This window comes from Aricia agestis, chromosome 21 (assembly GCF_905147365.1).
Source record: "Aricia agestis chromosome 21, ilAriAges1.1, whole genome shotgun sequence".
Lineage (NCBI taxonomy): Eukaryota > Metazoa > Arthropoda > Insecta > Lepidoptera > Lycaenidae > Aricia > Aricia agestis.
In genome coordinates, this window is record NC_056426.1 from 6242424 (window position 1) to 6257240 (window position 14817).

Below are 14817 nucleotides of genomic sequence, written 5' to 3' on the forward strand. Positions count from 1 at the left end.
AGGATCATAGGCAATTTTTTGTGGACCAATTTGTCTGTGAAATATCTAATTTACGCGGGCGAAGCTGCGCGGCACGTTATATTTCGCGTGGTCACGACATCATGCGTAAACGGCTGGACCCATTTTGCTGAAATTTTTGTATAAAGATACTTTGAGTCCCGAAAAAGAACATAGGATACATTTTTTCCAGAAAAAAATTACGGCTACTGCACAATATACTTTTATGATTTGCGCGTAAACTATTCAATCTATTTTGAAGAAATTTGGTATGGCAATACTTTCAGTCTCGGGAAAGGACAAGGGATACTTTTTATCCCGGAAAATATACGGTTCCCGCACAATAATTTTTTATGATTCTCGCCTAAACTATATTTTAATCTATTTTGATGAAATTTGGCATGGAGATTGGAGATACTAATTTGAATCTGGGACAAGGAATGTTTTTTGTCCCGGAAAAATGTGCGGTTCCCACACAATATACTTTTCTGATATGCGCGTAAACGACTCAATCGATGTACGTGAACTATAAACTAAAGTCCACGCGGACGAAGTCGCGGGCAACAGCTAGTCATAAATAAAATTCAGCCGCTCGCGCCTATCGGCATAAAGTGGCCATAGTACGTCATGCAAAATATTTTTGATTTCCAAAAAAATAACATGCTTGATTCGACATTACTACTCTGGTAAATCGTTGTGCCGCGGTAAAACCACTAAAATGTCACGTTGTATAAGAGAGTTATAGCGCGCCCTTATATTTAAATGGTGTTTAATTGACCTATTATCCGGCTGTTATAGAGCTTATTTTATCGCTAAATTGCTAGTTTGGTAATTGGTATATATTGGTATCCATCCCAATTCCCAACTCATCCAAAATTCATGTACTACCTACCTAAATCTTCCATCCCATCACTCATAAATCGATTTTTTCTATACGTATAATATTGCACTCACGTGCACTTATCATACAATATTTTTACCTCAAAAGCTACGAAAAACTAGTTTTTATTATTCGCACTTCGTAGCTCAAACGTCAAAATTGCCTAACGTCTAATCTTGATTTCATCAAAACCAGAAAGCTTACTATTCCATCCTCTTCCAGAAACGGACACGGAATATCAAGACGCACGTATGGAGCACGTGTGCACAATCTCCGAAAACGTAGACCCTCCCAAGCAGGGCCGAGTGGGAAGGTTCCGCGCTAGAATAGCCCCGGGACACCACAAATCCTGCACAGCTCTCAAGAAGGATTCCCTCAAAGACAAGAACCCTGTGCCCCATGGCCATCACCACACCAAGAATGTCAACCATCACCAATGTTGCGGCGCCTTCGGTAATCCACACGTGAGGCATAAAGTGGGGAATTCAAGCTGTCGATTAATTTAGGTGTGAGTAATTCTTGAGTATACTGGGTTCCGATCAAAAAAATGTGATTGGATAGATTAAATGGGTCATCGGATCAAAAGCATGATTGAGACTTGAGGTAGATAAAGTAGGAGAATATTATGTAAGTCTGGTTTTTGGGTCAGAAGCGGCGTCAGAGTGGCAACCGCCCAGGGCGCCGAATAAAAAGGGGCGCTACAGGCATTTTTGGAATGAGCTCTGACTTTTTTTTTAATTTATTGGAAAACTTGCAAGCAAATGAAAAATGGATATTATGGCGTCTGCATCAACAATACCAAAGAAATATTAATGCATCGAAGGATACTGGGTAAAAAATGCATAATAAATATTTTGTATTTTAGCTTAATTTCACTTAATTCATTAAAAAAATTAAATCAATTAAGCAAGCTTTAAGTATTTTTTTGTTTTAAGTATGGATGGCATAACTAGGGTAGTCATATTACGTCACACCTTAAGGTGTGACAATACGACATGTATTTTTTATTACAAAGGTATTCAAAAAGCTTGTGTTAGGGGGGAAGGCTTTCGAAAAAAATCTAAATTTTGTAATAATATATAATGTGATTGCCTCCTACCTAACTAAAAAGATATCAAAGCGTTTATTGCTTAGTTTATATACTTTTAGCTAAGATAAAATGTGGCGGCCCTAGGGGGTGGCGAACAGGGACATCGCCCAGAGGGCAGGAGCAAGCGCGGGGCCCCTGCCTCGCAAGGTGTTTTTTGGAAGACAAAGGGAAGTTCTTTACTTCCGCCCAGGGCCTCGCAATGGGTAAGGCCGCCACTGTTTATCTTAAAGAATTTGAAAAACTAAAAACTTAAATTACTCGTGCAGTTGGCAGTTTCTTACCCTCCTTTTTCTAAAACTGAATTTATCATAAATAGGCATAATATTTATTATCAATAATAGTTAGGTAGTATACGTCTCTGGCAATTATAAAATCTATAGTAAAAATAGAATCAATTTCTAGTTTAAAATAAATTATTTTGTAATCTTCAGTGTTTTAGATAAAAAGTTAATTATATTTTATTAGAAAGACGCTTATAATAATTGTAGATATTATTCGGTCTCAAAGGCCATATTTTAAATATTGATGTTGAGTGTTGTTATACTTTAAAGATTAAAAAGGGATTATAATTATAAAAATTTGATAATTTAAATTGTAGCTTAAAAGTTTATTTTAAAAGCTGTTTTATTTATATTTAAGAAATTCATTTTTATTAAGTTTTAAATTTTAATTAAGTACCGTAAAAAATAATTTTAAAAATATACTTATTTGAAAAAAATATAATATTTTATTTTTTTCTTAATGATATAGAAACCGTCTGTTAACTCTTATCAATTAAAATATTATACGTACAAGACTAGTCTGATCCAATGAAAAATATTAATATTGTACTAGCACAGGTACTAGTAAGAGTAGTAAGCTGTCATTCTTAATATTAGCAACACGTACACACCCTAAAGTATTAGCACTTAGTTTTGTTACATCCTGTAAAAATCTAAATAAATAAATTTACTAATGAGTAAAAAATAAAAACCATACAGTTACTAGCATACGCTGTCTTTGAAAGGGAGCTTTATAACATGACAATAGAAACTTATACAATGTTACAAACTTATAACTTTAGATAATATAGGCAATAGGCACATTAAAGAAATTATTGATTAGATTTTTTCCTGTTAGGAAAAGATGGCTTTAAGTTTTTATTTGAAGGTGCTTTGTTAATTTACCTCGATACTTTTTATCTAGTGATTCTGTGATAGGTACTTTTTAGCAAATTCACAATAAAGATGAAATTTACATCGTCGCAACAAATAAAACCAGAAGCGTAGCTACCACAATAGCGCCCACTAAGGCTCTTTTAAAATCATATTTTTATGGTAATACACAAAAGGTATATTGTATTGTATTGTATTTAAAAGATATAGTTACTGTTATTGTTAGAAATATTCTAGTCTTTGAGATTATTGTACTTAATTTTTTTTTTTTCAAAACTTTACAATGTTGTTCGTAGATAGGTGTGTATTGTAATTCCGAGTCAGTATATTTTCTTATATTGTTAAGCAACGATATTATGTGTAATTAGGAAATATCATTAGGCCTTCTGGCATGGTTTATGACAATTCCTCACAGTTTTTATGTGAAAATAAAGTGTTAAATTATATTTTTTCTCTTATTACTAGTCCTTTAGACTTTAATATTTCGTTTTGCTAGTTTTATTTGAATTCAAGTTCTACAATAGATATATTTTATACGAGAAAGAAACAAAGATAACATTTTAAACTTAGGGGACTCAGTCCCCTCGTGACCACGGCCGTTGCAACGCGGCCGAAACGTCGAGAAAAAGTATGTACCTACTCGTAGTAGCATTACTACTTAAATAAGTCACGTTAAGTCCCGATTAAAAAGTTTAATGAGAAAGAAACAAATTTTTGAAAAAAGAATTGTAGGTACTTAAGTACTGTATAAAAAGAAAGATTTTTGATTTTTTTTTAAGGCTTTAAATAGCAACTGGGTTACTTAGTTAAAACAAGAGCAATCGCAAATGCGTGAAATAGTGCAATAATGTATAATGTATTTATTTCTTTATTTATTCAAGTAACAATCTTCAAAACTTAGGTAAAGCTGAGAAACATTCCACTTGGCTATAGGGAAATATTAAGAGAGAAATTAGATTACGTAAAAGTGAAACTTGACTTACGTATAAACAGTTATGCAGTTGCAACCCGCCAAACAACCAGACGAGCGAGTTGAGTAATTATTTAAACAACAAAATAAATACGGCAATAAATAAAAAACAGGAGGAAAGTCAACCGTTTAATATCCTAAAAAAACAAAACTTAACAACAATATAAATAACCATTTAGAAATCTATTACATAAGCCTCCTATTGCAAAAGTAAAAGTAAACTAGCTTCCTATAATTTCCTACCGTATTAACTGAGAAATTCGTGGTTTCACAATCGCTAACAACTTTTATGATGAATAATTTATATCGGAATGTTTTTGGTGAAATTAATTTATGCGACCTTAACACAAAACTATAAGTTAGAGAGGAAGTTAATACTATTTACATTTGTATCTTAATATCCTAATTATTCAAAGCTCAACTCGGTGCCTTTGAGGTGTTTCTCGGCCCAGTCGTCGAATTTCCTGGACAGATCGTCCGACATGTAATTTTTCCAGTCGCCGATTTCTCCCTTACGTATGAACCTCAAGTCGGTTTGCTCCAAGTAGCTTTTGCCGAAAGACTTCTCTAGAATAGCCTCTAAATTGACGGCGCGGTTTGTCTTCATGTTTTTGAACGATAGATAGTCGCAGAGCTTGTCTACTTGTTCGTCGCTCATCTCCTTGTTTAGAAACTTGGCAGTCTTTCTAACGACTTCAGGTAAATCACGTTTCATTTCTTCAAACTTGATGAAAAGTACATTTGGATCGTTTCGTCGGTTCCAGAAACCTGAAAAAATATTTTCATATTATCTTATTTCAATTTCGATAGGAAAATATAGACTTAGGTATAAAATTTTTAAGTGTGTAGACAACAGCTGAAAATTCTCACATTAAAAAATCTACGCACAAATAATAATAATTAATCAAATACTCTTGCAAATAGATGCACTTTTTTAAACACGGACCAAGCAAGGACCAACAAAACTACTATATACTTAATTTTCAGTACGAACCAAGAATATGATTCCAGACGGGCCCGAAAGGTGCTCTGTCTCTCATGAAGAGGTCGCAGAAGTCTTCGAAGGATCCTTTCAGCTCATGGACCAGCGTGCAGTAGTGGTAGTATGAAACCACCATGTCCTTGGGATTGCGGGCAGTGTAGATCACCTGGGAATAAAAATTGCTAGAGCTATAAAAAAAAAATTGTATTCAAAAATGAGGCAAAAGAAATGAACGAAAGAACGAATTTTAAAACAAACTGAATAACATTATTTATGTAATGACTAAACAGCACATTCAATAAACTTTCAAGCTGCCTTTCGACACGTCCCGAAATATTCAAAGAAGCTTTTCGCTGGATGCTTTCTTATACAGGGTGTAACAAAAATAATTGACAATATTTTAGGGTGTGTACGTGTTCCTTGTAAAGAGTTCACTGTAAAAGTAGCAGCGCTGAAAGACCAAATTTTTTTTTCACCTTTGTATGGGAAAACTCGTGACGCTCGGGCCCTTGCCTATACAAAAGTGAAAAAAAATCGTCTTTTAGCGCTGCCACTTTCACAGTGAACTCTCTACAAGGAACACGTACACACCCTAAAGTATTATCACTTATTTTTGTTACACACTGTATACATAACTCATAAGCATGAGGTGATGATACTCATTTATCGGTACTTTTTTAAACTTCATCATCGTTCCTTACAATCACCACAAGATCCAACCAACCTTAGGTTTAACGGTTCCATCCTCATTGGTGATGTTAGTCGGCAGGAGGTCCCAGGAGAGATGGGAGCGAATGTACCGGGGCCGGGGGATCCCGCTGACGAGGTCCACCGAGGTACCCTTCACAGATTCGCTGTACCACTCCGCGTGACCATCCACCATTATACATGAGAGCTCGATGAGAGGACAACGAATCTAAAAAAAAGTCAATGAAATCTAATCGGTATAAAATAGCGATTTTAAATATACAGGGCATAACAAAAGTTAGTGATAAGTAGTATTGTATGGTGTGTATGGGTTCCCTATATAGAGTTCGCTGTGAAAGTAGCAGCGCTGAAAGAGTAACTTTTTTACATTAAAATACGCGGGCGCTTGTCAATACAAATCACAAAAAGTGGTTATATATTAGCGCTGCTACTTTTACAAATAACCATCTACAAGGAACACAGTCATACACATCCTAAAATATGATCACTTAGTTTTGTTACACCCTGTAAACAAGACTGATAACCGGCGGCCCCCGGGGGCAAATTGATAGGGCAGTTGTGACGCCCCTGATTGGACTCTAGTCATCTTGTTAAAACAGACTTAGCTATAGACCTTACATCGCGTGTGTGTACTGAAGCGTCAGGTGGAATGTTTCCGTGTACACATTTCCTAATGGATATTTTACTTTTTCAATCACGTAACCAATACTAACAAGTAGTAAAATTATTGTAATAAGTAATAAAAAGATAAAAACGCTGGCGGTCCTTAATTAAATAACGTTATTAATTAATACGGTCAACAGAAATAAAAAAAAATATATTAATATATATAGTTTTGACAATTAGTATGTCTAATAATATAATTAGGGGATTTGATGTACTATCAGAGAAATTGATTTATAAACATAGACGACGCAATTTTGTCGGATAATGCAAATCAGTCATCAAATCAGGTCTAAGATGCAATTGACAGTCAACCAAATAAGAACAAACTATTTCTTCGATGATACTTCTACCACAACTCACAAGACATCTACCTACATGATATGAAATATAAATAAGAGATATTAATATTAATTAATATATTATTTGATATTTCATAGTCAAATGTGTATAAACTTACCTGCTGCAAAGATTTAGCTCCTTCATAGTCCAAATCGTGACCAATAAGCCAGACCATTTCCTGGCACCAAGTTGAACCTGGACCAAGAAAACAAATTTTAATTAAAATTGTACTATCAGAGAAGTTGATTCCTAGGCAGATGGCGGACCTAAGTAATTTGGTCGCGATAAATCAAACCCAGCTGGCAGATCGCAATTAACATTGAATCAATTGACATGATCCGACCAAATGACGTTGGTCTGTCAACTGCCTAGGAATCCGTTTCCTCGATGGTACATAATAACACAATTTTTTTCCATATGCGCCTTAAAAATCACATAGCAATTAAAAATACCACCAAAACTAACATTGAAAAAATCTCCCCAAGTGGTCACCTGTAATGTATAATGTTTTCTGAATTCCTTACACACAATAAAGTAAGAAAATCCACAACCGAATACGTCATAAGCCTTTTTATAATTTTTTAAAAAATTGCACACGTACCAGTTCTCGGGTAAGAGCACATCCAGACGTCATCGTCGTATACTTCAGCGTCCAGAATAGCGTTCCCGATGGAGATGAAATCAGCGGGCAGGATCACTCTTCCTGGATTAATTTCAACCATACAATCCTTCTTCCCGAACATCTTGTCCAAAAGTTCGCCGGCCTCATCGGTGATTTTCGAAAACGTTATATTCGGTTTGGTCTTCATTTTTTATTTTAAAATAAATATTTTTTTATTTTTGGCGAGCGTGTTGAGCTTCGCGAATCGCACCGCTCAATGATAGCCTGCATCGCCCTACCAGAACTGTTTTCTACTTTCTCCCCGCTGGTTATTCGCCTCAAAATCCGATTATGATTATATTATGAGTTGTATATTAGCATATTATGTAACATAGCACGTTCGTAAACACGTTTCCGAGCCATAAATTTATATAATTATCTTATTTGTGTGTGAAGATTTCAATATAATTATTTCAATCACTTAAATTGAGGTAGACGCCTCCGACGGCCGATGGAAAATCGCAGGTGGTTTTGGGCGCTTCCCGCCGGCCAATCCCACATGCCCCCGGGGTGCTTCAACTTAACTGAGGCACATCACCAAACCCGAGGTACGCATATAGCGTTTCCCTTGCGTAATAAAAAAAAACAAAAAAGGCCCTTTAGGCACCAAAGTTCTTAATCCGTCCCTGCTTGTCACGCGGGCGCTTCTTTAGCTTGATGCTAGTTGCTACTGTATGATGAAACAATAAATTATAAATTCATATCCAATATTGTACATGCAAAAGTGTGTTTGTCTGTCTGTATGTCTGTTACCTCTTCACACCCAAACCAGTTAACCTATTTTAACCGACTTCCAAAAAACGAGGAGGTTATACATAATATGTTCGGCTGTGGATATTTTTTTTTGTATGTTCAACGATTATTAATTTTTTGGGTTCCGTGCCCAAAGGGTAAAAACTGGACCCAATTACTAAGACTTTGATAATCGATGTCTGTCTGTCCGTCTGTCGGTCTCCAGGCTGTAACTCAAGAACGGTAATAGCTAGAGAGATAAAATTTTCACAGATTATGTATTTCTGTGGCCGCTACAACAATAAATACTAAAAACAAAATAAATTAAATATTTAAGGGGGGCTCCCATACAACAAAACATACAATTTTTTTTGCAATTTATTGCTCTATTTAAATGATGGCAATAGATCTAGGCACCGGAAATATTCACAAAATGTTCAATTGTATTTATATTTTAATAATTAATAATAAAATTGAAATAAAATAAATAATTAAGGGGGGCTCCCATACAAAGAACACAATTTTTTCCTATTTTTACCCGACTGCCAGGAGGGTTATGTGTTTGGCGCGTATCTTGTATGTTTGTAATATTCTTTATTGTTCTATGGTACGGGACCCTTCGTGCGCGAGTCCAACTTGCACTTGGCCGATTATTCTAATGTGGTATCACAGAATAGATAATAGTACAAGTGGTATGGAGATCTCAGATCTTGTGATAGAGGCCGGGACTAAGTTGAATCCCGGGAACACGGAACAACGGGACATAGGTATTTAAGGTGGGATACTTTTTATCCCGGAAAAAGTACGATTTCCGAGCAATAAACGAATGTATAAGAATTAACAAAATATAGTTTGTTTAAACTTTTTTTTTAACAAGATGTCTGGACCATAAACTTAAGTATATTATAAGCATGGAATTAATATTATGTACTACGTACAACTAGTACATATTAATTCCATTATAAGTTTATGGTCTGGACAATGAAAGCCGAAGCTTAGGTACTTAATAATTTCTCTTACGAATTTGTATACCTACATATTATTAAAATTAGCAAATGACGTAATTTTATGAATCTTTGGATCCGTCCACTTGTTATTTAAAGCCATTGATCCACTATCAAGCAACAACAGAGTTATATTCAATTTAGTCAATTTAAAGTAGCTGCATAGGTAATCTAAGGGTAAAAACCTGATTTTAAGGGTAGGTATGTTAACCTGATATTATAATGACAGATAAAAACTGATATTTTCCTGAATATCTATGATCGTTAAGTGGCAACCTCTGTGGGCAACCTACCTAGTACCTACCTAGACATTTATAGAAGAAATTTCGGGATCACTCGCCTAATAATATTATGGCTATGTAGTAACAAACCTTTATTTTACTTACGTCGTATACGTATTTTTTAATAAATTGTGCTTTTAAAATCAAAATTGCAAACACTATCACGATTCACCAGTCTGTCACCCTTTATGAAGTAAAGTAAAAGTGAAATAACTGGTATATTTTATCCTGTTGAAGTTTGTGTATCTTCAATCTACAGCTATGTATGTCAACAGTAGTATATATACAACCCTGAATGTTCAAGTTTTGCTAGAAAGTTATATCGACATATTTTATGAGACAGCGAGACAGCGACAGCAGCAGCTGTAAATTTTGAAGAACCCGGACAATATGTACGTGAATGGATTCGGCTGTTAATTTAGATGTATAAGTACCGTGTAAGTAAAATTAAATGAAAACGTAACAAAATTGATATCTTGATCAGAAAATCGAATATTGTATGCAAGAGCCAAGAGGACGTTTCAGGGAAGAAATTATTAATATGATTTATCATATTTTATGTCTTATCAGTTATCTTATCACTAAGGAACTGCACATTTTTGTGTTACTCGACTTTTTTCTTGAAAACCTTGAAAATAAATATTCATGTGTAACAATCATTGTGTACAATTTATAAAGGAAATTCATGAAGCTAAAAAGTAAATTCGAAATATTTTATTACAAATTATATTTTCCCGCCTTAGCCGTATTGCCATTTACCATAAAAAATCTTATCCTAAAAAAAAATATTGTCACATTCGATTTTCGTTTTCAAATTTGACATTTGAACAAAAAAAGTGGAAACATAATAGGTACCTATATAATACGGTACCTACCTACTAGTAACTGTGAGTGGAAAAGTGTAAACAGAGATACCTACATAGGTTTAGGTAATAATTATTTTAGAGATTTGATTAAACGAAAACTGTATTAATCAACTGTATTATTCAAAAGAAACAAGTAAAACCCAAATTATATTAAACATTATGACAAAAATGACTAACGTTAATTCAAGCCTAGCGTACGAAATATTGCTTTATCTCAATTCGTTTTATTTGGGCATGTTTTTCGTTTGTGAAGTTGCCATGGGTATTTTGAAAGCAATAAACGTTTCTTACCCTGAAAATTCGCTGATGACGGAAGCTGGGATCTTCTGTGCCATGTGTCTGGTCGAAGTGGTCCGTATCTTTTTAGGAAGAAGAGGAAACCTAGCCAGCAAAAGTAGGAAAGAGTTTTAGTCCATACATATAATTATAAATTATAATAAACAGTAGACCATTTGCAAGTTATCTAAATTAACGCCAATGTATGGTAAAAGAATGACTTCAAATAACAAGTAGCTAAGGAAAACGAAAGTAGTTTATATAGCAATCTCCATCAAACTCACTCAGAGCTTGATTATAAAGACATGGCTTAATTACTGTACTGTTGAATATTTGTACTATTGTTGTATGTTCTTCAACATTTTTTTTTTCAGAAGTGCCAGTGTTCTTCTCAGTGCTACTAACTATACCAAGTGCTGTGGGAGTATGCTACTTCCTCATCTACCAAACTTACATTTTACGTCTGGAATACATTTGGTGTGCAGTCATGTTGATGTTTCATGCTTTGGAGCTCACATTTGCTATTCTGTTCATTCTCACGATCTGTAAAAACCAACAGTACGAATAGAATCGGTTTAAAAGTACCTCCTTGCCAAAGAAATATTAACTGCCAAATTTACCTGTTTCTATAGGGGTGTACTTGTGTGAAAGACTTTCCGCTATACTGTTTCCATAAATGTGTTAGTGGTACTAAATTGTAACCCCCTTACTAATAAACGTTGTATAAGCTTTGAATAGTTATACAGTGTTTTGTTCCTGTCACACCAGTGACATTTTTAATTGGATTGAAGAAGACAAAACACTGTATAACTATTTAAAGCTTATACAGCGTTTATTAGTAAGGGGGTTAGTGTTTTTAATTAGGTACTAAGTAGTAAAAAATTACTACCATACCACTAATGTGAAGTGATTATGTTTCAATCTTAAAAATTTCTAGTTTAACATAATATACTCGGAGAATTTTGAAGATATTACCAGATTCAAACTGTACTGCTAGAATAAGCTTTCTGAAATTGAGAAGTGTATGATTATAATAATAATTTTATTTATAATTAATGATATTTATGAATAAAATGATTCTTATGCAATGTCCAAACAGCATTGCTAGAAATAGCATTGTTATTGTTATTTTATCATGTCTTAAATCTGATATTAAACTGTCTAGTCTCTGTGTTCAGTATTATTAGTGTTAAGAGTTAAGACTATGCATTCCTATAAGGGCTATAAATAATGATAATAAGGACTAGTTTATAAGACTGTTTTAGTATTATTGCGGACAATTTTACTCTTTATTAAAAGCATTCCTAAGATAAATACAGACTTGTACTGCATGAGCAAATGCAGGATGACTACATAATATTATAGTCTTCTCTAACATATAACAATATTATTATATTATGATATTATATTATGTAGAACTGTATTAAGATGAATATAATGTAAGTTAGGTAATAATCTTCATTCCTTGGTACATTTATGCACAAGACTTGTACTATTCATTTTCCTAGTATAAAGAATGACAATTAAATAATTTGAGTTAATTACACCATTCTAAGTTAATTACTTAATTATTTTATTATATTTTAATACTGTACAATATTGTTATTTTCTTAAAATTTTGCAATGAAATATATTTTAGTCTACAGGGAATTATTACAGAATAAAAGTTTTTTAACAGCTACTTTATTTATTTCTTATCTACATAATAATATAACAACACAATTTTTACTTCAAAGTTCAAATCCAAGAGCAAAATTCTCCAGTCCTTGGATTCTTGGTTTTAGTTCTTGTAGGTTTGATTTTATTGTTCCGTGGGTGGGGTGATGTGTTCTGCTAATTTTTGGCATTCTACTTTTGTAACTTTCAATGCACAACCCTCAGGGAGATTTCTTTCAATATATTCCAAGTATGTATCGCATGTTGATTCCGTTAACCTCTGTAAATGTATGAATCTGAAGTATGTCCTTATCTCGTATTGTACTCTGTGCTTCTTGTAGATGTGGACGCACCTCAACAGCGTGTGGCGTTCTTTTTCAGCTTTCCGCAAAGCCCAGCTAAAAAATAATGTTATGGGATGATTGTATGCAATACTTTTTACATTTACAGTAGTAAGGTTAGTTTTCCAATTAATCAGATTATGTGATTTAAGCAGTCCCACATTTACAAATAGGCCGAGGCCTAGGGCCCTAGGGGTGGCAGCGTCATAGGGTCATTTATACGTGGGAGAGCCATGCTTCGGCACGAATGGGCCGGCTTGACCTGAGAAATACCACGTTCTCACAGAAAACCGGCGTGAAACAGCGCTTGCGCTGTGTTTCGCCGAGTGAGTGAGTTTACCGGAGGCCCAATCCCCTACCCTCCCCTATTCCCTTCCCTACCCTCCCCTATTACCCTATTCTCTCTTAAAAGGCTGGCAATGCAGCTCTTCTGATGCTGCGAGTGTCCATGGGCGACGGAAGTTGTTTTCCATCAGGTGACCCGTTTGCTCGTTTGCCCCCTTATTTCATAAAAAAAAAAGATCCTACAAGGACGATTGGTCGCTAATGCTCACGAGTTTCATACGAGAAAGAGAGTTGCAGGGCGAGAGGGGAGGCCCATGACTATAAGTATACTTGTATAATTTTTTATGAAATGTGCAAATGACCCAAGAACAGTGTCAAAGAAAGTAAAGACTTTACCTTCTTGTAACTTCAATGCCTAAATGAGAGGCAGCAGCAATACAGAACCACGAATAGCTCAGAAGTACAGCGGGGTCTATTCCACGCATTTCCAATTCCACTCTTTTAAATAATTTGTCCAATTCTACCGTCGTTGGTACCGTGGTTTGCACGATTGGGGTTGTAGTTGTTGTAGGTAAGAACCTGACTGCTGAATATTGGCTGGTGTTGAATACATTTCGTATTAAAGGGCTGGTACGCCATAAACTCTGAAAATAAATGTTTATTATTCACAATTAACAAGAGTACAAGAAATAAATTCAATTTGAAACTAACCTTCAATGAATTCATTTAGATTTTTCTTCGTATCCCTAGATTGTCGCACTTTATTAACGTTTTGATTGTCGTTTTTTTATATTTAGTAAGATATATAATTTTAAATATCAGGTTTTTTGGTTACCTATAAAATAAATATTGGTAAATCTCACACACAAAAATGAAGAATCAAGACGTATTTACTTCTTCTTCTCCGTTGTCAGTTGTCACTTGTCATAATGTCCCATAGATTATAGATGATAAGCCATGTCCACAATATAAAATATCATCTTCAATTTTCGTCATTATCTTTTTATTCAACTTTCGTTTGACATATTCAATTTTTGGCGTGGGAGAGCCATGCTTCGGCACGAATGGGCCGGCTTGACCGGAGAAATACTATGGGCTCACAGAAAATTGGCGTGAAACAGTGCTTGCGCTGTGTTTCGCCGAGTGAGTGAGTTTACATTTTACCGGAGGCCCAATCCCCTACCCTTTTCCCTTCCCTACCCTCCCATATTTCCTTCCTTACCCTTCCCTATTCCCTTCCCTACCCTCCTCTATTACCCCATTCCCTCTTAAAAGGCCGGCAATGCACCTGCAGTTCTTCTGATGCTGCGAGTGTCCATGGGCGACGAAAGTTGCTTTCCATCAGGTGACCCGTTTGCTCGTTTGCCCCCTTATTTACTTTAAAAAAATTGAATGCGACAAAAATAAAAATTCATCCGCGTTGGAAAGAAAAGTGTCATGAAGCGTCGCGGGCATGCCTCACGACTCACGAGTCACGTGTGATGTTGACTGCGCTTGATGAACAAAAAAAGGCATTGTGTGGACAAAGCTATAAATGAGCCATCTGCATGCCAGGCCATGCCTGATGCCGCTGCTGAACTGCGCCGCGGCCGCAAAATGTTGCTCAAAATTAGCAACATAATAAGTTAAATCTATATCATACCTACATATTTCTTTGCACGGCTCGTGCCATGCGTACAATATTTTGCTGGTGGGGAAGAAATTCAAAATGGCTTACAGCAAGTTTACAGTCACGCCACTGACAATTGACAAACTCCAGGCGGGCCGTGGGTCGCAAGTTGAGTTTAAAATATCAGGTTTATATATAATATATTCAGGAGTCAGGCACCAGGCCTCACTCCTCAGCCTTCTACTAATACGACGAGTGTCAGCGCAAGTTCATCTCATTCTCGCGTTACCCACTTCCCTTCTCACTTCTCTGCCCACTTT

The 14817-nt window shown here is 35.2% G+C and overlaps 4 protein-coding genes across 5 annotated transcripts in view; 2 read left to right on the forward strand and 2 right to left on the reverse strand.

Annotated features, from left to right (window-relative positions):
* The window catches only part of LOC121737756 (soluble guanylate cyclase 88E), a 42948-nt gene extending 41376 nt beyond the window's left edge, over positions 1-1572 (forward strand). The window contains exon 16 of one of the 2 annotated variants that reach the window (XM_042129446.1): positions 1100-1572. In XM_042129446.1, coding sequence (XP_041985380.1) covers positions 1100-1383 — 284 coding nt within the window. In that variant the 3' untranslated portion in view covers positions 1384-1572. The remainder of the gene's footprint in view (positions 1-1099) is intronic. The other variant, XM_042129447.1, reaches the window with a different exon arrangement.
* A 2835-nt stretch (positions 1573-4407) lies between these two features.
* LOC121737551 (luciferin sulfotransferase) lies at positions 4408-7595 on the reverse strand. The gene is made up of 5 exons (XM_042129204.1): positions 7388-7595; positions 6905-6981; positions 5798-5989; positions 5086-5239; positions 4408-4859 (listed from the first exon to the last, which is right to left on the reverse strand). The coding sequence occupies exons 1-5, from the start codon at positions 7593-7595 to the stop codon at positions 4498-4500; spliced, it is 993 nt and encodes a 330-aa protein (XP_041985138.1). The 3' UTR covers positions 4408-4497.
* A 2776-nt stretch (positions 7596-10371) lies between these two features.
* LOC121737553 (transmembrane protein 216-like) lies at positions 10372-11348 on the forward strand. Its single transcript, XM_042129207.1, has 2 exons — positions 10372-10724; positions 10981-11348. The coding sequence occupies exons 1-2, from the start codon at positions 10490-10492 to the stop codon at positions 11172-11174; spliced, it is 429 nt and encodes a 142-aa protein (XP_041985141.1). The 5' UTR covers positions 10372-10489; the 3' UTR covers positions 11175-11348.
* A 924-nt stretch (positions 11349-12272) lies between these two features.
* On the reverse strand, positions 12273-13764 carry LOC121737552 (28S ribosomal protein S10, mitochondrial). The gene is made up of 3 exons (XM_042129205.1): positions 13600-13764; positions 13285-13532; positions 12273-12660 (listed from the first exon to the last, which is right to left on the reverse strand). Exons 1-3 carry the CDS (start codon positions 13612-13614, stop codon positions 12408-12410), a joined length of 516 nt encoding a protein of 171 aa, XP_041985139.1. The 5' UTR covers positions 13615-13764; the 3' UTR covers positions 12273-12407.
* Positions 13765-14817: the final 1053 nt, after the last annotated feature.